At 42.1% G+C, this 23,568-nt stretch overlaps 1 protein-coding gene across 6 annotated transcripts in view; it reads left to right on the top strand.

Annotated features, from left to right (window-relative positions):
* The window catches only part of NIPBL (NIPBL cohesin loading factor), a 294,662-nt gene that overhangs the window by 211,249 nt on the left and 59,845 nt on the right, over positions 1-23,568 (top strand). For all 6 annotated transcript variants that reach the window (XM_073343794.2, XM_073343792.2, XM_073343793.2 and 3 more), the window contains 7 exons: positions 6,084-6,315; positions 9,035-9,186; positions 9,666-9,746; positions 12,824-12,924; positions 21,406-21,544; positions 21,745-21,827; positions 23,382-23,514. In XM_073343794.2, coding sequence (XP_073199895.1) covers positions 6,084-6,315; positions 9,035-9,186; positions 9,666-9,746; positions 12,824-12,924; positions 21,406-21,544; positions 21,745-21,827; positions 23,382-23,514 — 921 coding nt within the window. The remainder of the gene's footprint in view (positions 1-6,083; positions 6,316-9,034; positions 9,187-9,665; positions 9,747-12,823; positions 12,925-21,405; positions 21,545-21,744; positions 21,828-23,381; positions 23,515-23,568) is intronic.

The raw sequence follows: 23,568 nt of genomic DNA on the forward strand, positions 1-23,568 counted from the left end.
GACCCTATGCCCTCTCAGTTCCTTCTTACCACCTGTGGTGGGTAGTCGGAGCACTTTTCCTTGCATTGCAAGGGCTAGCGGGTTTTCGTCTACTGACTTAGAGCCTTAGGGCCTTGTAAATAGTTTGTTTATAGTAGTTAGTGTTAAGAGGTTGCTAAGTGTAGTTAGAAGTTAGCAGTTAGGATCCCAATGGGGACTTCGTCCAGGCAGGGCATGCCCCGGTCTCCCATGTTTAAACCCTGTGCAGACTGCAGCAGGCCTGTGCCTGTAAGTGACCCCAATAGCAGCTGCCTCAAGTGCTTGAGGGAATCACACGTTAGAGATAAGTGCCGAATTTGTAAAAACTTTCAGCCCTAAACACAAAAGGAGTGGGATATTCAGTTACAGGCTCTCATCATGGAGTTGCCCTGCATCCGGCCTCCATGCAGCCCCACCAGGACTCACAGAGTACCTCAGCCTTGGTGCGCAGTGCACACCAGGATCCACCCAGCAGCATTCCCCATTGCCAGTGCCCAAAAAGAAGACCAAAAAGCATGGCTTCCCAGCACCAGGGAAAAAGAGCAATAGGTCTTTAGGCAAGGGACCCACTTCAGCCTGCTGGACCACTCTGGAGCCATACGCTCATACCTCCCCGGTCGGGGCCCTTACTCCTGTGAAAAGAAGACTCCACTGACTCCAAGGAGCAGTATGGGACCTAAACCCCTGATGGCACCAACACCTTCACAAGCTCCCCCAGCGCTGAGAGAGCACAAGCCTCCACCCACACTACTGAAGCAGCACGTGCCTCAGGAACTGGCAAATCCCACAAGGGCAAGCCAGTCACTAATACCCCTCAGGGGACAGTGGAGCACCGCCAATCTCTCTCAAGACAAAGCAGCGCCCTCCACCTCTGCACCATATATCACTGGAGTTGCAGCCTAGACCCTCCAAGGCTTGCCCTCAGTCACCGGCACAGTGTTCGCAGCCTCAGCCGTCTTGACGCAGATCACCTAGAGGAAGACGCTGGTCCCAGTACAACCAGTGCCATTTGCCCTCCTGCCAGTCATCCTCTCGGCACAGGTCCCAGTCACCTGCCTCATGAGAGTGCTCCCCATCGCGTCTCCATTCCCCCGTGCAACAAAGAAATACTTTGTTCTGGCCGAGGGGTTTGAATATCTCTACAACCACCCTCCCCCAGGCTCGCTGGTGGTTTCTGCGGCCAATGAAAGAGACAAATACCAGCTTGACAACCAAAATAAAGAGGCCAAATGGTTGGACCTGTTTGGAAAAAAAAAATTATTCAAAGGCCAGTTTGCAGTTCCAGGTGGCAAACCATCAGGCCCTCTTGGGCCGATACAATTTTAACTTATGGGACTCCCTCCATAAGTTCAAGGAGTCCCTCCCACAGGGTTTGGCCCAAGAATTTGGCATCCTGGTGGAGAAGGGCACTGTGGCTGCCAGGTTCTCTTTCAGATGGCATGGGTATGGTGCCAGTGGCTGTTTAACTCAAACGTCAAGGGGTCCAGGTCTTCCCATATCTCAATGATTGGCTCATCAAGGGCAGGTCTCAGGAACAAGTGTAGAGAAGCCTCGATCGGGTGCGTTCCACCTTCTGTGACCTGGGCCTGTTAATAAACGAGGAAAAAATCCACTTTAAGGCCAGCCCAAAGCAAAGAGTTCAGAGGGATGGTTCTCGACTCCATGCAAGTCAGAGCCTTCCTTTTGGAGGCATGTTTTCAGGCCATGTCGGACCTGATCTCCCATGTGAAGAACCACCCTCTCACTATGGCTCACACCTACCTGCAGTTGCTGGGCCACATGACTGCTGTATGTACATGGTCAGTCATTCCCAGCTTTGCCTCAGGCCTCTGCAAGCATGGCTGGCATTGGTTTACACTCCCAACAGACACTATCTAGACCAGGTAGTCAGGGTGCCAGATCACATCCTGTCGTCCCTGGAGTGGTGGTTAAACCCTGAGTCGGTGTTGGAAGGTGTTCCCTTCGCAGCCCCATCTCTGTCACTGACCCTCATCTCAGATGCTTCGGACCTGGGCTGGGGAGCCCACCTGAGTGAGCTCAGCACTCAAGTCCGCTGGTTGCAGGACACTCTGGCCCTTCACATCAATGTCAGCAGTTTTCCTGGCCTGCCAGACCAATACCACCAAGGTGTATTACATCAACAGGCAGGGCGGAGCCAGGTCATCAGCTCTTTGCCAAGAAGCTCTCAGCCTTTGGGACTTCTGTGTGCAGCATGCCTTTCATCTGGTAAGCGCGCAACTGCCCAGGACCAAGAATGTGCTAGCAAATTGCCTCAGCAGGAACTTCTCGTCTTGCCATGAGTGGGTGCTTCATCTGGAGGCAGCCAGTATGATCTTCCGAAAGTAGGGGACTCTCCAGGTGGACTTGTTCACGTCCCACCAGAATAGGAAATGCCAGGTGTTCGCTCCAGGGGATGGACAGGGGGTACTTGTCAGATGTTTTCCTGCTTCTGTGGTTGGGAGCCCTGATGTACGCCTTCCCGCCAGTGCTATGGATCCACAGAGTCCTCATGAAGATCAAACAGGACAGGGTGAAGGTTACTCTGATAGCCCCAAAGTGGCCTTGCAAGTCCTGGTTCAGCACACTGGACCTTTCGGAAGCTGTGCCGCTGTGACTCCCTCTCTGGCAGGACCTGCTGTCTCAGAACCCTGGCAGTCTCCTGCACCCGAACCTAGAGGTGTTGCGCTTGACAGCGTGGCTGCTGCAAGTCTGAATGCGGAAGACTGGGAATGCTCAACCCGTGTGCAACAGGTCATGCTGGGTAGCAGAAAGCCCTCCACCAGAACAGCTTGCCAGGCGAAGTGGAAAAGATTCACGTGCTGGGCTTCGGATCGGCTTGTCCATCCAAGCTGGCCTCACTGCAGATGATCCTGGATTATCTTCTGCATCTGAAGCTTCAGGGCTTGTCTTGTCGTCTGTCAGGGTCCACCTGGCTCCTCTTTCAGCTTTCCACCCTCTGTTCCAAGGCAGGTCGATCTTCGCTCACGACATGACAGCCTGGTTTTTGAAAGGTTTGGAGCGTCTTTACCATTACGTCCAGGATCCTGTTACTCCCTGGTATTTGAATCTCATGCTGTTGAGGCTCATGGGGTCTCCTTTTGAACCTCTGGCTTCCTACTGTCTTCTCCTTCCCTCCTGGAAGGTTGCGTTACTGGTGGTGATTACGTCTACCAGCAGAGTGTCTGAGAGCAGGGCACTTAGGTCAGAGCCACCCTATATGGTGTTCTACAAGCATAAGGTCCAGCTGCGGCTGCACCTGGCATTCCTGCCCAACATAGTCTCCCGGAATCTCCCAGTTTCATACCGGCCAGGACATTTTCTTACCAGTCATCTTTCTGAAGCCCCATAATTCCGAAGAGGAGCACAGGTTATACCCCCTGAATGTCCAAAGGGCACTGGCCTTTTATATTAACAGGACACGGCCTTTCCATATGTCAGTGCAGCTGTTCGTTGCAGCGGCAGACAGGATGAAAGGTCGCCCAGTGTCTGCTCAGAGGATTTTGTCCTGGATCACAGCCTGCATCCGATACTGCTATGAGCTGGCGAGTGTGCCTCCACCGGCGATAGTCAAAGTGCACTCAACTAGGCTGCAAGTGTCTCCGGTGCCAATCCAAGAGATCTGTAGAGTTGCTACCTGGTCGTCTGTCCACATGTTTATGTCCCATTATGTGCTGACCCAGCAGGCCCGAGACAATGCTGGCTTCGGCAGGGCAGTGCAGCAAGCTACAAGACCACCATCTCCAAGCCCACCTCCATTGGAACTGCTTGTGAGTCACCTAGAATGAAATCAACATGAGCAAGCACTCGAAGAAGAAAAAACGGTTACCTACCTTTCGTAACTGTTGTTCTTCTAGATGTTTTGTTCGTGTCCATTCCATTACCCACCCTCCTATCCGTCTGTTGGAGTTGCCGGCAAGAGTACGGTACTCACTGGGGCGCCCCTGCTAACCCTATGGGTACTGCTAAGGCAAAAATCTCCGATGACTGGGCACGCACACACCTAGAATGGAATGGACATGAGCAACACATCTCGAAGAACAACAATTACGGAAGGTAGGTAACTCTTTTTTTCATCATTTTACAGATGGGGAATTCAGATACAGATTGATCAAGGTTCCAATTTAGGAGTCCATTTTAGGAGCATCTACTTTAGGCTTCTGAATTAACCCCTCTGACGTCAATGAGATTTAAGCATGTGCTTAAAATTCAACATGTGATTAAGTGCTTTGCTAAAGGGATAGTCTTACGTACATGCTGAATTGCTTTACTGAACTGACTAACTTCATACTTTCCCAGGATCAGTCTTAGGTAGTCTGTGGCAGTGCCATCAAAGGAAAACATGTCTCTGGAATCCCAGTGCATTTTATTAATCATAAGACCAATCAATCCAACTAAGCTGGTGGGAATTTTTTTCTAAAGATCCCTACAGGAGCATCTATGCTGCCAAACACCCCCCTCCCCTCCCCCCCAAAATCGTCGCAGAGAGTCTGAGAACCTGGGTCAACTGACATGAGCTCGTGAGGCTTGTGCTATAAGGCTAAAAATAGCAGTGTAGATGTTCCAGCTTGGTCTAGAGCCTGGGCTCTGAAACCCAGGAGATGGATCTCAGAGCCCATGCTCCAGCTTGACTGGGAACATCTGTGCTGCTACTTTTAACCCTCCAGCGGGAGCTCTGTGAGCCAGAGTAAGTTGACCCAAGCTCAGAGACTCACTGCCAAGGTTTTGTCTGTGTGTTTGTGGCTGAGAGGACCTACTCTAGTATACTGAAGGCTTGTCTGAGTTGGTGGTTGATAGAAGAGCTGCATAGACTGTACTTTCAACCTCTGGGACAGAGGAGGTTTCTCTCATGATTCTTTAGCAATTCCTTTGTCTGTTTTTAAGGCATAGTTATTGATGAGTCAAATCCTCAACACAATGATGATGACTAACAAGGGGAATCTTGAGACTTTAAGGAGCATGGAAGAAAAAACAGGATCAGGAAAATCCTCATGATTTTCACATGGTTTATAAAAGTCTTTCTGCACTAGAGTTACATATAGTGGTAGAAATTGAAACTGGTCAAAGTAGCAATCATAGGTAGGCTTGGAAGGATTAGCTTTTTATTATTAAATGTTGGTAAACAGATTTCACTGCAAAGACACAAACTAATGAAAAAGTATTTCCTTTGGTTGTAATTTAAATTTACAGACAATAAGAACAATGCTGAATTTATGAGAATTTGACTTAAGGATATTTACTTAGTATATTTTGACAGGTCATGTTGACAGTTTGTGTTTTAATGATTATTAAGCTTTAACTTTCTGAATCTCTCTCTACTGTCATTAAATAATAATTGTCTGACAACCCACATAATTTCCTGCAACTATGAAAATTTATATAGATAAAAGTAAAAAAAAGTTTAAAATCCATAATTTTGCACAATTCTGAACATTTATATCAATAAACATTGAAAAATATGCATAAAAATAAACATTGATATCAATTTTTTTTAATCAGATTCTGCTGAGCCTAATCACAGGGGTTATAAAAATAACACCTAGATTTGATACATCAGTTTTCATCAGTCAGTCTCAAAGTGCGTCACAAAGTCTTTAATGTATTCATCCTCACAAAACTCAACATCGTACTGTACATCTAAAAATAATAAAGAATTATTAGATCAATTAATAGAATTTTTGCTTGAAGTAATTCAGTCTTTATTGATGAATGTAGAAATTTCTGTTAATGTTAATTACCCATGAAAAATATAACCTGTGGGCCTTTAGGTGATTACATGTCCTTAATATCTCATTCTGGTTTAGGGAGATATTATAAAAAAAAATTCTACTTTCCAGCTAATAAAATACATTTTACATTTATAATATAGGCACAGCACTCTGATTATAAATGTCATATAATGTTTTAGTATATATATTTATAAAATCTTCTTTTGTAGTATATATTATTCAGCAGGGTTAACCTGTAATATACAGAAATATAATATGTATTTGTGAAAACTCAGAATTAATTTTGTCTTAATGCATATTTTTTAGAAAACGTATATAACTTTCTGTTTTTCATTGTAGAATAATGACACTGAAGATGAGGAAAGATTGTGGAGAGATCTGATTATGGAGAGAGTCACAAAGTCTGCAGATGCCTGTCTTACCGCGATCAACATAATGACATCACCAAATATGCCTAAAGCTGTGTATATTGAGGATGTAATAGAAAGAGTTATTCAGTACACTAAATTTCATTTGCAGAATACCCTTTATCCTCAGTATGATCCTGTCTACAGAGTGGATCCTCATGGTGGTTAGTATGTTAATAAATAAATGAGATTGCATGTAAGCGAATGTGCTGCATACAATTTTAAATGTGACCAGTTCTGTTAAGTGTATTGTGCAAACAACTTGACATCCCTTGACACTGTTATGCAGTTCACTACATTCAAGAGTTAATCTTGAGACACCCGTTTCCAGTGTCCTCTGAATAAAGGATGACTGAATGCTTCATATGATTTTGAGAAAAAAGCAATTTACAATGGTAAATTGTAGCCCAAAATGACAGGGGAAATGAAACCCATCCTCCTCTGAACCAAACAGTGTGTGACATGAAAGGTCCATACATACTTCAGTGGCAAGACCTAACTAACTAGAAGCTGGTGCCTAAAATGAGACTTTTACATTCATATATTATGTGCCTAAATAAGTAGTCTGGTGTTCATGATTCCTGAATACCCAGCAGCTTCCATTTATTTCAATTATCAGGAGCCACTTAATGGTCAGTACTTTTGAAATCAGACTGTTTGTTGAAGTACATGATACAAGAGGTGGCCAGAAAATGGAAATCCCTTCCTGCAAAATTTTTTGCATTTTGGGGGAAAAAAAATTGTCCTGAACGGGGACAAAAAGTCAGAAATGCAAAATTTTTCATGGGAAGGTATTTCAAGAAAAATGCTGTTTCAAGAGAGTTTTCCAACTGTGCTTCTGGAGAGGCAGAGAGCTGGAGCACTGAGCCTATCCATCTGCCTCATCCCCTACCCCTCACTTAAACTTCCTATGAAGCGGAGCCTGGCTGCTCAGCCTCCACACCTTCCTTCACAGTTTTGGGAGCCAAAGAGGTAAATAACATAAGAACAGTCATACCGGATCAGACCAAAGGTCCATCAAGCCCAGTAGCCTGTCTTCTGACAGTGGCCAATGCCAGATGCTTCAGAGGGAATGAACAGAACAGGTAATCATCAAGAGATACATCCCCTGTCGCCCATTCCCAGCTTCTGGCAAACAGAAGCTAGGGATACCATCCCTGCCCATCCTGGCTAATAGCCATTGATGAACCTATTCTCCATGAACTTATCTAGTTCTTTTTTTAACCCTGTTATAGTCTTGGCCTTCACAACATCCTCTGGCAAAGAGTTCCACAGTTTGACTGGGCGTTGTATGAAGAAATACTTCCTTTTGTCTGTTTTAAACCTGCTGCCTATTAATTTCATTTGGTGACCCCTAGTTCTTGTGTTTTGAGAAGAAGTAAATAACACTTCCTTATTTACTTTCTCCATACCTGTCCTGATTTTATAGACCTCTGTCATATTCCTGCTTAGTCGTCTCTTTCCTAAACTGAAAAATCTCAGTTTTATTGATCTCTTCTCACATGGAAGCTGTTCCAGACCCCTAATCATTTTTGTTGCCCTTTTCTGAACCTTTTCCAATTTCAGTATATATTTTTTGAGATGAGGCTACCACATCTGCACGCAATATTCAAGATGTAGGTGTACCATAGATTTAAATAGAGGCAATATGATATTTTCTGTCTTATTATCGATCCCTTTCTTAACGATTCCCAACATTCTGTTCACTTTTTTGATTGCTGCTGCACTTTGAGTGGATGTTTTCAGAGAACTATCCACAATGACTCCAAGATCTTGTTCTTGATTGGTAGCAGCTAATTTAGATACCTTCATTTTATATGAAGTTGGGATTATGTTTTCCAATGTGCATTACTTTGCATTTACCAATATTTAATTTAATCTGCCATTTTGTTGCCCTGTCACCCAGTTTTGTGAGATCCCTTCGTAACTTTCTGCAGTCTGCTTTAGACTTAACTATCTGCAGTAGTTTAGTATCATCTTCAAATTTTGCAGCCTCACTGTTTACCCCTTTTTCCAGATAATTTCTGAATATGTTGAATAATAGTGGTCCCAGTACAGACCCTTGGGGGACAACACTATTTACCTCTCTCCATTCTGAAAACTGACCATTTATTCCTACCCTTTGTTTCCTACCTTCTAACCAGTTATTGATCCATGAGAGGACCTTCCCTCTTATCCCATTACAGCTTACTTTGCTTAAGATAGCTGGTGTGCTGAGCCTCACCGGCTCCTGTGCTGCGGGAGAAGTGGTAAGGCTGAGCGCCCTGGCTCTTTGCCTCCCCAGAGCTAGGTGGGTGGGAGGATTGAGAGCCCCAGCAATCTGCCAGATGGAGCTGTGGGGCAGCGGGGAGGCTAATAGTTGGGGAGGCAGAAAGATAGAGCATTCAGTCTTGGCAGTCCTCCCGGAAGGCTCTTACTAATTTCACCTCAGAAAATGAAATTGACAAAACTCTTCAAGGCAGGCAGCCAAGGAGTCGTCATTTCAATTTTTCCAGCCCGCAAATAAGAAATGTCTGTGTGGTAAATTTCAATTTTGTGAAAAACGGAATTTTCTATAAGAAATTCATTCTGGTCGAAAATTGCCAACAAGCTCTAATAATATATGGATGTAGGAGACTAACTGTTAGTACCATATTGAAAATCTTGGCCCAACAATCCACAAAAATTATTTAAAAATGGTCTGCAATAACAATTCTTGTTTTTCCAAATTAGTGCTGTTAAAAAGAGATTACTTTTCTATCAGCATTTTGTGCTAACAAAAATTATAAAGTACCTTTTTTTTCTTTCTTTTTTTTTTTTTTTTAAAGAAAATCATTTTGTTCTTTGTAACTGACAGGCTTGTAGATGCATCATTTTATTATTTTATTTTATTTTATTCTCTAGGAGGTGTTTTAAGTTCAAAAGCAAAGCGTGCCAAATGTTCCACACACAAGCAGAGGGTCATAGTGATGCTGTATAATAAAGTATGTGACATTGTTAGCAGTTTGGCAGAATTGCTAGAGATACAGCTCCTTACTGACACAACTATTCTTCAGGCAAGTTTCATCAAAAGAATTTCCATTTGAGAATGTTTTTTTTTTTTTTTCAAAGTGATTCTGAAGTTTGACTACCTTGGCAATAACATTAAATGTAAACCAAATACAATCTAGTTCAGTGGCTAAGGTAAATTATCAGAATGACTTCTATAGTCATAGTATTGTAACTTTATTATTTTAACTGTCTTGCTAGTGATCTTAAAATGTGTAATTTTTAAAAAATGTTTAATATTTTAATAACACTATTAAAAAAGTAGTCCAGCTAAACAGAGAAAGATACATTTAATATTTAATCTGCAAGTCTTTAGTGGATTTATTATAAAATTAAGATTAAAAATGTAACATCATTTTACGAATAGCAAACAAGATGTACCTATGAAGCAGTGAATGTATTTAATTATACTCTGTTATGTCAAAGAGTTTACATATCACTTTAGTGGAAAGAATATGTATTTACTGTTTTTCCCTCCTTTTGGTAGGTATCCTCAATGGGAATAACACCTTTTTTTGTAGAAAATGTCAGTGAGCTCCAGTTATGCGCCATCAAACTAGTGACTGCAGTGAGTACTTTTTTAATCTATGAACAAGCTTAAGGATTTAGTGATATTGCTGTTGAAAAATAAAACGTACACATGGAAAGAGACATTAGTTCATCCATTTCATCTCCCCACCAGTGCATTTTTTCCATTCTAGTTAAGAATTTGAATTTTGAACTCATTTTATTCTGCACATTGTATATTTTTAACATCACAATGGAGGAACATAGTTTAATTTACTTCAGAGTAACAGCCGTGTTAGTCTGTATTCGCAAAAAGAAAAGGAGTACTTGTGGCACCTTAGAGACTAACCAATTTATTTGAGCATGAGCTTTCGTGAGCTACAGCTCACTTCATCAGATGCATGCCGTGGAAACTGCAGCAGACTTTATATATACACAGAGAATATGAAAAAATACCTCCTCCCACCCCATTGTCCAGCTGGTAATAGCTTATCTAAAGTGATCATCAGGTGGGCCATTTCCAGCACAAATCCAGGTTTTCTCACCCTCCACCCCCCCACAGAAATTCACTCTCCTGCTGGTGATAGCCCATCCAAAGTGACAACTCTTTACACAATGTGCATGATAATAAAGTTGGGCCATTTCCTGCACAAATCCAGGTTCTCTCACCCCTTCACTCCCCTCCCAAAAACCACACACACAAAATGGCCCAACTTTATTATCATGCACATTGTGTAAAGAGTTGTCACTTTGGATGGGCTATCACCAGCAGGAGAGTGAATTTGTGTGGGGGGGTGGAGGGTGAGAAAACCTGGATTTGTGCTGGAAATGGCCCACCTGATGATCACTTTAGATAAGCTATTACCAGCAGGACAATGGGGTGGGAGGAGGTATTTTTTCATATTCTCTGTGTATATATAAAGTCTGCTGCAGTTTCCACGGCATGCATCTGATGAAGTGAGCTGTAGCTCACGAAAGCTCATGCTCAAATAAATTGGTTAGTCTCTAAGGTGCCACAAGTACTCCTTTTCTTTTTTTAATTTACTTGATCCTCTTTGGTTTGCAGATTAGTTTATGGTAAGAAATCAAATGGGACATTCCCACTAAAACCAAATAATTAAAAGAAAACTTCAGATATACAATATTATAACTAAAAAGATTGTAAACAATTTTGCCCTCCACAAGTATTGTATTCAAATAATTTTATACTTAGCGTTCTTAAGAGAATTATCCCAAATAAGTAGCACTTTCTACACTGTTTACACCAAACTCTTTTGTTTCTTTCTCTTTTTTATTTTGTCCTTGGATTTACAACATAAAAACGTCTGACATCCTCATCTCACTATTGTATATTGATATTTTAATGTAATCAGAAGTAACTGAATATACAGATGTAGATCTGTTGAGTAAAAAGGTACCATTTTTGTAGTGATATTTCAGAATAGAACTGGACTTAAAACTGTAGCTCTGGCTGGATTGTGACTCTTACCTCATTCCAAACACACAAAGTTCAAGCAAGGTCAACCCAGCAGAAAAAATCATGCAACCAATTTTATTTGCATAGCTGTTTTGTTTTTTTCACTTTTTAGGTTTAAATTAAATCACTTGAATGTTTGTATGAACTTGGAGAACTCATTTCTTTTCAGACCTTAGTGTCTGTTATTTCCCCCTCTCCAGCATAATGATGATAGGGCTTGTCTACATGGGGAAGCTATTGTGAAATAAGATAGGGTGTGACCTTAAAGCACAATAGTTTTTCACAATAACTCTCCATGTGGACTCTGCTATGCTGCACTACATCACCTTTTGCGATTTATCTTAATCCACTGGATTACTATTCCGCGGTATGTCCTGATGTGAACAAGTCCTTAGTTATCTTTGCCAACCGTGCATGCAGCTTACTTCTGAGGGTTGTAAAGTCTGTATTTAGACTGAACAATATCAATAATATTTTCCATTAAAAATAAATGTATTTTAATAAAATAGGCTTATAAAATACATCCTGAAAATAAAGTTAATACTCTAACAAAGTAGCAAATGAAAAGAAAGTTTAAGATGGCTACCACTTTGCTTTTGAGTTACCATAAATTTTACATAGATAGAACAGCAATCTTGGAAACTAGGATTTTTTTTTCCACATTTCTGGTTAAGGATCTGATCCTTCTTGTAAAATCCTGTACCCATGGTAAATTCGTGTCATGAGATAAAAATACACATTCAATCTCTATATTTTTCACCATTTCTTTGACAGTCATGGTCATAAACATGTTTGGACACGGATTAATTCTAAATCGTATAGATTAGAATAATTAGACTATACTGCAAAGTTAATTTTTGTGCTAGTTTCAAACCACAGTTTGACTTCCTAAGAGCTGTGACTTCTATCGTATAGGAGCTCTTTTGGCCTTCTCAACAATCAAGCATGCTCATATAATATGATCACAGAATCAAAATCAAAGCTCTATCCCTGCCTTTTTCTTAAGTGGTACACTTTTTAGTTTTTAATAAAAATATTTTAAAAACCCTCACTGTCTCCTGTCCTGTTCTCAAAGGAACCTTAGCAACATGATTTTCCTTAATGTATTTTCCAGGTTTATTTGATTTATTTTTTTTCATCACCGTAGTTTCTGGAGCTGTGCATTGGTATAAAATACAGAGCTAGGAATAGCAATTATCCTGATAAAAAGTATATGTGAAATGGTTTTCTTTGGAAAATGTGGGTGGAGGGGAATCCATGTTGCAAAGTGATTCACAGAAAAATAAAATTTTAAGGACCATTATATTACGAAAACAGAAAAACCCTCTCAGAAAGCTTGCAGTTTAAGAAGCAAGTTTGTTTCATTCTATATCTTCAACCTTTAGAGAGGCAATATGTTCAATGTTTTTAAAATCAAAGCCTGTCTAAACAGAAGAATAGCTAAACTGAACTGCCCGCCCCCATGTATTGAAAAAACAGTATGTTACTCAGATACCTGTCTATCACTTAAAAATATAAAAAACAAGTTGTGAATATTTTAGTGAATACAAATATGGAAAGCTGTTTGTTTTGAAAAAAATAGTAATAAGCTATTTTGGTTTTCTGTAAAACTTAATCATTATTTTTGTACATATATATTTGTATCCTGTAACTGATAACAGGTGTTCTCGAGGTATGAAAAACATAGACAGTTGATTCTGGAGGAAATTTTCACTTCACTTGCAAGACTACCAACCAGCAAAAGAAGTTTGAGAAACTTCAGGTAATGTCTGACACAGATGGCTAACTTCTACAGAACATAATTTTCAGTACATAAATGTAGGGGTTTAGATTTTACATGGTTTATTAATGATTGTTATAAAAACCTACAAGTCCATAAGATGCATTAATTTCTTAATGAGATCAAGCAAATAATTCTATAAATATGATTTATCTGTTCCTTAAAGAGCTTTACAGTGGGAACAAAAGTGGAATAGTTATAGGACAAGCAGTCTGGGTCCATAGTAATTATCTGCATTTCCTCTACTTGTGTTACATGTCTGTGCTTGGTTTTTGACTGTTTATGTGACTTTCAAAGGGACAATAACAAATAGACAAACAAACCTGTAATTATGTACCTAGCTAGAAATATAAGTGAGACTAAGTGAAGGTATGCAAATAGAAGTTTCAAGTAGGAAATTTTTCAGAAGCTGGATATATGGAGCCATGTAATCCTCCCCACTGGTAAAACCTGCAAGGAAGGAGTTCTGGAAGAAAATTTGTGAAGATAACCTCACAGAGTTCCCACCACATTTTCTTCTTGGGAGCCCATCCCTCAAAATGATTACCTTTCCATGGAAAAGAATACGGAGCCCATCCCTCAAAAATGGTGGTTGTTTGGGAGGCCAGGGCTCCCTGTTTCTGTGCCAGCTTTAGCCCAAGGCAGCACCGCTCTCTTGGGTCTCTTTAGCAGCAATGTTCCAATCTGCGTGGAGACATCCCCAGACCGCAGTGAGGGTGAGGTTCAGCATAAAGGCTAATACAGCCCCCCCAGGCTCTGTGTCCTATTTAGAAAATCTTCAGAGGGCTAGAGAGTTAGTGATAAGCATCCAGCCCAGTCACTCCTCTTCCTGGTCCACCCAATTTCTGCCCCTTTCCCAACAAGTGGGCTGTTCAGGTCCATGGAATGATGTTAAAGAAGTGGTTGAGTCCCCCTTCCATGCTTGATGGAGGAGATGTATGCATTGAAGGTTCCCTCAAGGGCAAATCTTGCAAGGGACAATCCAGATCATGGGTTACTATTGTCTTTTAATTAAGGCTAAGATTTAGTCATGCGTATTTTTGGTAGAAGTCACGGACAGGTCATGGGCAATAAATAAAAATTCACAGCCCATGATCTGTCGATGATTTTTACCAAAAATACCCCTGACTAAATCTCTGTTTCTGGGGGGCCCTGCTCCAGTGCTCTGTGTTGGCTGGGCCCTGGGACCGCTCTGTGGATGACCTACAGCTGTCCCAGGACTGCTTCTTGGGTGGTCCCCAGGGCACCCCCTGGGGCTGCCTGAGCAGTAGCTGGTGCAGCTGGCCCCTGGACAGCCCCCTGGATCTCTGCTTGGGCAGTCTGTGGGACCAGCCACAGTGGCCACTGCTCGGGTGGCCCCGAAGTCAGCCGCACCAGCCACAGTGGAAGTCACAGAGGTCGCGGAAAGTCATGGAATCCATGACTTCCGCAATCTCCGTGAAAGAATTGTAGCCTTACTCTTAATTAATGTAGTGGTAGTCAAGCCTGCTCTGTAATAGTGCCATAACTCAAATAGTACAAAAGTTGCAAGGAATTAGTTATTTGTTCAATACTGTGATGTTTTCTGCTATTTAAAAAATTAGTGTAGCATTTTATGCGAGTAAGTACACAAGTTAAGTGACTTAGTGTTTAGGTGTTTGATGCAGAAAATATTTCTGTAGAATTGCTATTAATAGGGAAAGTTTCTTCTATTTGCATTATATAATGGTTGTTATTGACAAATTTTCAACATGGTTTAATAAAATTTAACCTTATGCTAGTGTGATTGTAGAACTCCATCTTGGACTAGGAAGAGTTAAAGGCCCCATTAGTCAAATTCACTTCATCTGTGTGCTAATGAGGTAGTTACTTGTCAGCCAGAGAGGTCAGAACTAAAGAAGGATCAGGAGATACCTTGAGAGACCTAGGCTTATAAATAGGCTGAGGGAGTTCAGACAGGCAGGCTCCTGTGAAAGATCCAAGTGCCAAAGACTGCTGAAGGCTAGAGCCTTTAGGAAGATGCTAAAGTGGGGCAGTGCTTGATAACAGAGCCAAGGAAAGGCAATGGAATTCAGGAAGTGGTTGAGCACAGAGCTCAGAAGATAGGTTGATTCACTGGTGACTTTGGATTGCATGTGGACTTTTGTTACCTAAGAAGGAGTCTGAACTAGCCACTTATCAGCCAGAGCGCTGAGTGGCGCACAAAGGCAGACAGCCTACAGGGAGTACTAGAGTGGAAGAAACTCTGGAGTGTTGTGTCCTGGAGCTAAGGGGTGCACTGCAGGTGAGTTTATCCCATAACAGCCGGAAACATCATAAAGGCCTCCTCATGAAATCATTGCACAAAGCTTTAAAAGGCATAATTATCTTGCATTTAATAAAATCCTTGTACAAAAACTAAAGAAATCCGGATCTAATGATAATATTTCATGTCACCATTTAAACTCGTAGTCTCAAAGTAGGAGCACAAGGCATCCCTCACCCTGTCGTCCTGATTATTTGCTGCGGTTTGGAGAGGCAGCCTCTCTGACTGTTTATAACATTCCAAAAGTTTCTGTGCCTCTTTATTGTGCTCATAAGTGAGGCTCTTTTCCTTTCTCTCACAGATGTGCAAAAGAAAGCAGTTATAATAACACAAGGCAGATATTGCTCAGCAGCCTCCAGCCTTGTTATAGAGCACCTCCATCTCCCACTCAGCCTTTCAAATGCACACTCCACTGTCATTCTGCAGCTACTCAGGATATAATTAGAGGCCCTTTCTATTATCCAAGTGTCCAGTAAGCATATGTCTCCACTGCAGCTGGGAGGTGTGATTCCCAGCATGGATAAAGAGAGTTGCAATGGCTCTGTTCAAGTTAGCTCAATAAAAATAGCAGTGTGGATATTATGATATGGGTAGCAGCTCAGTCTAGTCACTCGAACTCAGACCTGGGGGACTGGGTGGGCTTGGACTTGGGAAGCTAGCCTGAGCCACCACTGAGGCCGCAACATCCATAATGCTATTTGCTATTTTTAGTGTTCTAGCTCAAACAGAGCTGGCACAAGTCTGTCTACCTGCCCTGGGAATCAACACTTCTGTAAGGCTTCATAAGCCAGGGAAGCATGGGGTAAGATGGGTTTCGAAAGTTTCTAAAAATCCTAGCATTCCTGACTTTTCCAGGCCACCTACATTGATATTGGTGAGCCTTCCACAGTGACCAGACAGGCCATGGAGCATCATAGATAAATAGCCCTTTCTATTGATGAACTCTGAGTCCTGGAGTGGGGGGCAAAGAATAGGTATGTGAGGTCCCATCAATAGCCCCAGTACAAATTAGGAACCCCAGCCCTACAAATCTATCAATAAATTGTGCATTGCCAAGATTTATAGCAGAGCATGCTTCCATGACAACAGTCCGGATAGTTGATCTCTCAGCACCGAACTGGTTAGGCACTGACCGATTGCCAATCCTTACTGCTAACGTCCAATGGCAATGGTCAAATGTTTTTCCATGCTGAAGAGATGTGTCATAGGGGTGTGCTGCTGCTGGAGCTCTGGAGTGAGTGCTGAACAGATCTCTAAGAAAGTAGCCTTGGTCATCCAGAAATTCTGCTGGTCATCCTAGGTTTGGAGTACTATCCTTTCCCACCAGTTAGTGCTAGTTTCCCTGGCCCAGAAATGGTACTCCACCAAGGGAAGCTGCTCCAAGAAAAGTTAATCCTCTAGTAGCTGCTCAATTTCATCTTTTTCTTCTATCTAAATCGGTGTGGCAGCTGACTTCCAAAGCCATCTGGCTGCATGACCACAAATGCAAGTGCATTAGCCTCTTTGTATTTATGACTCAAGATCACCATTCACAGCAGTATTCCCCACATGACAGTAATTTGAGAATTTCACTAAATTGCAAAAGACAGATGAATCCTGGGAATTTGCTAGTTTCACCCCCAGGTCTCAAAATTGCAGTGACTTTTGGTAGGTATCCCACAATATATCATGGCAATAATCCCAGAATGCACAGAGCCCAGAAGCAAGAAAATGCATCATGGGCTATCTGCCCAAAATGCTGTGTGCTTATTTTGAAAAAACTCAGTGCCCTGTGGACACTGATTCAAAATTAAGTAGGTTAAAGCTGGTTGCATGGGCACACAATTTTGTGTGAGTTATTCCGGAAAAGATTATATGCAAAAATATGTTCTGCAAAAACTACCCCATTAGACAACACTAAATCTTAGGGAGGTTTAAATTACCCTTGTGTGGCTGTGCCAATTCAGCTGTATGTTATACAAGAGCTTTCTCCTTCACCCAATATGTCTGGTTGCTCCTGAAGTCGTAATCCTGTGTTTGACCTCTGTCATAGGAAATGCTAATGTCACAGATTTAGCATTATAATTTAAATGCTGTATCATATAAAAAGAGTGAAGAGTAGAGGAAATAATCTTTGATTAAACAATAAGCATTATCTGGTAATTTTCCTTGCTACTTCAATTGAGTCTCAGTTTTAAATAAGATACAACCGTTTCAGTTTTTCCTGATGGTGAAAATTTCTCTTTAAAGGAATTTTGGCATATAATTTTTATATTCTAATGTTTCTCCCACTCTGATAAACTTTAAAATGTTTATTCCTATAATGTGAAACGGTTGGCATAGTATTCTTACAGTAGTACTCCTTATATACTATTACATATCAAGTGTTTTAAGAGTGTTAAAAGAAAGACACTGTAAAACAAAAATTATTATTCTCCTTTGAGTGGTTACTCATGTCGATTCCAAGTAGGTGTGCACGTCCATGTGCACAGTCATCGGAAGGTTTGCCCCTTAGCGGTACCTGTCTGGTTGGCTGTGGAGCCTTCTGGAGTCAAGCCTTCATGGTGGTGTATATAGGTTCCTGCCGATCCGCCGCCTCTTCAGTTCCTTCTTACCGCCAGTGACAGTCGTTGGAGTGGCTCTTTTCTTGCTACAGCAAGCAATCCTCTAGTGGACTTTTTCCAGTTGTATCTGTAAATAGTTTAAAACTTAGTATTAGTTCAAACAGTTCTTAGTTAGTAAGAAGTTTCAGTTGGGGGTTTCCCACACCACGTTTCCCCTCCTGGGGACCAGGGCATGCCTTGGTCTCAAGGGTTTAAGCCATTTGGGTCCTGTCTGGAGCCTATGCCAAAGGGAAACTCACACAACTCCTGTTTAAAGTGTTTGAGGGAAGCCCATTGGACTGAGAAGTGCAAAATCTGTAGAAACTTCCACTCAAGAACTAAGAAGGAGAGGGACTTTAGGCTAAAATTACTCCTCATGAAGTCAGCGCCTATGGACTCTTGCTCTGAGTTTGCTGCGGTCCTCGAGGAAGGCAAGGTCGTTGCAAGGATCTCCTTACAGGCCTCCTTAGATTCTGCAGACTTGGCAATCCATATCATGGCAACAGCCATAGCCATGAGAAGGAGTTCATGGCTTCAGGTGTTGGGACTCCCGCACAAGGTCCAGCAGACCATTCAGGAGTTGCTGTTTGACTACATAGGCCTCTTTTCGGAGCAAACAGACACTAAGCTCCACAGCCTAAAGGACTCAATGGCGACTCTGAAGTCCCTGGGGCTTCATACGCCAGCCCCCTGAAGAAAGCATTTTAAGCCTGCTCCTCGATTCTACATAGCTCCTCCTAAAGCAGGAAACTGGGCAGGAGTAACAGATGGTTCTCAGTCCTCCTCGAACCCAGAGCCAGGGCTCAGCAAAGCAGCTTCCAAACCAAACTTTTGAAGGTGCACCCAGGGGCAATGCACCAGTTCAGATCCCAGATTCTGCCCCCATCCTGTGAATCCTCTATCCAATTTCTACCATGCCTGGGCACAAATTACCTCAGACCAATGGGTCTTGAGCATGGTAGAATTGGGATATTCTCTCCAATTCTGTTCCCTCCCGCCTTCCCATCCTCCTAACCCATCCCTCTTCAGGGACCCTTTTCACAAGCAACTGCTCATGGAGGAGGTTCAAACTCTCCTACAACTCGGGGCGATAGAGGAGTTCCCTTTAGAATTCAGGGGCAGGGGATTCTATTCCCGGTATTTCCTAATCCCGACGGCCAAGGGTGGACTCAGACCTATTCTAGACCTGCAAAACCTCAACAAATTAATAAAGAAGGTAAAGTTCCATTATTCTCTCCCTGGATCCAGGGGACTGGTATGTCGCCCTCGATCTGAAGGTGCGTGTTTTCAAGTGTCCATAATCCTGCCCCACAGATGATTCCTCTGCTTTGTGGTCAACACCACTCACTATCAGTTTACAGTTCTCCCCTTCAGCCTCTCGGCGGCCCCTTGGGTGTTCACCAATTGCATATCTGTCATAGGAGCCTTCCTGTGGAAATGGCAGGTGCAAGTATTCCCGTACCTCAACAACTGGCCAATCAAAGACTCCTCCAGAGACCAAGTGGAGGTCTAGGTAAGCCTACTTCGGACGACATTTCACAGGCTCGGCCTCATACTGAATGTAGCAAAGTCAACCCTAACCCCGACTCAGAGAACAGAGTTAATCGGAGCCTTCTTGGACTCTGTGGAGTCAAGCCAGGCATTCTTTCCAGAAACTTGCTTTCTCACCATGGGCGCCATCATAGAGGAACTCAGACGATACCCTCCACTGTGGCACGAAATTTTCTGAAGCTGTTCAACCATATGGCCGCTTGTACTTGTAGTACAGCATGCCAGGCTGCAGTTCCGTCCCCTTCAGGCTTGGCTAGCCTCTGTGCACAGGCTGAATCGAGACCACCTAGACAAATTAATCACACTTACTTCCCCGGTTATTGAGTTCTTCAGGTGGTGGCTCGACCCACAAGCAGTGTGTACAGGAGTGCTCTTCTCCAGGCCCCAACCCTCACTGTCTCTTGTAATGGACGCATCGGTGATGGGTTGGGGAGCACACTTAGGCGGACTCACGCCTTCTGGTCCCAGACAGAGCTTTTGCTGCGCATCAACATCACGGAGGTAAGAGTGGTCTGCCTTGCTTGCCAGACATTCCAGGCCCACCTGGAGGGCAGATACGTATCAGTATTGACCAACAACATGTCAGTGGTATTGCACATAAACAGGCAGGGTGGTGTTCACTCCTCTCCCCTGTGCCGGGAAGCCCTCAAACTGTGGGACTTCTGCATCGCCCATTTGATATGTCTAGAGGCATTGTACCTTCCAGAACAAACTGGCCGATCATCATAGCAGGTCATTTCACAACCACGAGTGGTCCCTCCACCCAGATGTTGTGATCAACATCTTCCTACAGTTGGGATTTCCTGAAATAGATTTGTTTGCAACAAAGTAAAACAGGAAGCATCACCAGTTTGTCTCCTTCCTGAATCAGATGTCCTGGCATGGCTGGGCCATGAATTTTTTATTGCATGGTGGGAGAGGGGGGGGGCTCAGAAAGAAAAAGGTTGAGAACCTCTGATCTACTATATACTTTCCGCCCTTCCTGCTTGTGCACAAGGTCCTGCTGAAGGTCAGAAGGGAGGGAGCATCGATGATCTTAACAGCACCAGCGTGGCCTCACCAGCACTGGTTCGCCATGCTTTTAGGCCTGTTGGTGGACACGCCAATTACCATGCGCCTGGTTCCCGGACTTGATCACCCAGAACCATGGTAGTGCATGCTAATCTTCAGTCTCTCCATTCCATCGCATGGAAGCTCCGTGGTTAAACGCCTCCGAGCTCGCATGCTCAGACCCTGTTAGAGTACAATCAGCTATTCTGTGAGCTCTGACCCCACTCCGAGGTAAGGCTTGGGAGTCACCTACCTGGAATCGACATGAGCAAGCACTCGAAGAAGAAAAAACAGTTACCTACCTCTCATAATTGTTGTTTTTCGAGATGTGTTGCTCATGTCCTTTCCAAGACCCACCTGTCTCCCCTCTGCCAGTGTATCCGGCAAGAAGGAACTGAAGAGGTGGCAGGTTGGCGGGGATTTATGTACACCCCCAGGGGGCTCCACAGTCGACCCGATGAGTACCACTAGGGGAAAATCCTTCCAACGACTGTGCACACAGTATGCGCACACCTATTTGGAATGGACACGAGCAACACATCTTGAAGAACAACAGTTACGAGAGGTAGGAAACCTTTTTTTATCATGCCAAAATGACTTATATACCTTCATGATCTAATAATGTCATAGATCTGAGAATAATTTTGGCTGTTGCTTTGGAGTCAGCATAATGAGTACAAAACATTTTGAGTACAAACACATAATAGATGCTTAATGCGCTATTGGAAGTAGCTTACATACTACTGAGATGAGGGTTGTACAATAATCTGTATAGGATAGAATGAATTTTGTACGGCTCTCACAAGAATGGTGCTTATTGTATTTTGTTTTTTTCCTTTACAGTGGAATAGTTGGTAAAGCTGTGGGTACTCATTTAGAACCCAGTGAACTTTGCTTATCAGGTTTTAATAGTTTAGGTAGTTAGGAGTTAGAGTTAAAAGTCCTTTGTATTGTCCCTCTTAACTGTAATGATATTCTGTTTGTTTTCTCCAACAGGTTAAACAGTAGTGATACCGATGGAGAGCCTATGTATATTCAGATGGTAACTGCACTGGTTCTACAGCTTATTCAGTGTGTTGTGCACCTGCCATCAGTGGAGAAGGATTCGAATTCAGAAGAGGAGTCAAACAAAAAAGTAAGACCCTTTAAAGAGATATGAAACTGTTTCATACAAGAGTGTGCATATGTACTTGTTCTGTGACACTGGTCCAGCCCATGAAGCAGTGTTCATGTGTGTGTCCTGCATAATAACATGATGTACTGAAAATGATGGTTTGGAGGTTCATGTTTTCATATATTGTACATTCAACAAATGAATTTTGCTATTATTTTTAGGTGGATCAAGATGTCCTTATTACTAACTCATATGAAACAGCCATGAGAACAGCACAAAACTTCCTTTCCATTTTCCTTAAGAAGTAAGTGTTATCACACAGTTTAATTGTGTTTTAATGTGTCATTCATAATTACAATTTTAACTGTTATAGACTGAAATTTGGCACTCCTTAAAGTTCTGAAATTTTAATCAAAAGAAATTTTTGTGGAGAAAGTTGGAGTTTGAATTGGACATGGTATTTTTAAATGTAGGACATTGTAAAAAGATTTTTCATTTTATGAATACTCTTTTGTGAAGTTCTGTCTTAAAAAGAAAACTCACATTTGTTTTCTTCATTAAGCCTCTCTGAGAACAATTGCCTGGAGCTATGAATTTTGAACTTCTTAGAGGTTCAACAAGTCTTGATAGTCACTAAGGTTTCTGCACAAATCTTGTACAAAGTCTGCAACCTGCAATTGCAAAATTGCAAGCACCTGAAGTGTAGTTCAAGCTTATGAATTTTGCAGAAAATCTGGAAAAATCAGTTACTTTCATATGACAGATAGCTCCAGTTAAAGAAACTTGCAAGTACTTTAAAATTCCACGACAGTTAGCTCTTTGCACAGAACTTTTTATACAACAGAAATTCTGCAGGGAGCTGTTTACACATGTGAGAATCTACATGCAATAGCTTATACCACATAATACAAAGAGGAAAATTTTAGGTTTCACCAAAGGTGTTGCAATAATATGAAAGAGAAACATGATTTACGGATTAAGTATTTAAGGTATACTGTACTGCCATAAGAACTAATTAGAGTTATTTTAAAAGAAATTAACCTAATTATTTTATTAAACTATATACCTCTGAAACACTACCAAATCATTGCATGCCAGGCTCTGATCTGATCTTTCTCCACTGCACCTGCTGTTTATGGACCAGAGATACCAAGACTTCATATCACCCTTTATATTAAGGCCAGAGACTGAGTTGAGAGAGAATACCTCCTAAATGCACTATTCCAGTATGAACTAGGGAACCTAATTTATTCTCTGTATGCAGACTTGAAACCCTATTATATCTAATGTATTCACCCTGCAGATACAAGCAAGATCTTCAGGCTTATCTCATCCATTCAACATACATTCACTTTAGATGACAGAGTATCAAATTCACCGAAGACTGAGGCCTTTTTTCTTACCCTTGGAGGAGAGATGAGAGCCAGCACACATGTAGAATTTGAGTCAATATCTGAAAAGTCTGTAAAATTGTTATAATACATATTATACGTTAATATCCCATAAAGTATTAAGGAAACTGTGTCTCCAGTAGTTGAAACCAGTGCTAGATAAAGAAATAAGAGACTGGACCAGGGAATGAATCCCAGATCTCTTTCATGGTAATGTGGAGTATTGAAAGGGCTACCATCATTTGTCCTACTTTTTAATATGAAATTTTAGCTACTTTTACTCTCTGTTCTTTATAGGATGTGTTACTGAAAAACATAGCTAGATTAGGATGACTCTTTCTGTTGACATTTCAGTCCTATCTAGTTTTAGAAATACACGTTTTTGTACTTTGGAACAAATAAAAAAAAGTTGACCCTTTTTAGTACATGATTATTATATAACATTTTCATTGTTTTCCTTTAAACAGATGTGGTAGTAAACAGGGAGAAGAGGATTATAGGCCACTGTTTGAGAACTTTGTTCAAGATCTTCTTTCCACGGTCAACAAGCCAGAATGGCCTGCTGCTGAGCTGTTACTTAGCTTATTAGGAAGGTTGTTGGTAAGAGACCACAGTATTTCTAATTTATCATAGTGATATAAAGTGCTGCACGTT

This window comes from Lepidochelys kempii, chromosome 5 (genome assembly GCF_965140285.1).
Source record: "Lepidochelys kempii isolate rLepKem1 chromosome 5, rLepKem1.hap1, whole genome shotgun sequence".
NCBI lineage: Eukaryota > Metazoa > Chordata > Testudines > Cheloniidae > Lepidochelys > Lepidochelys kempii.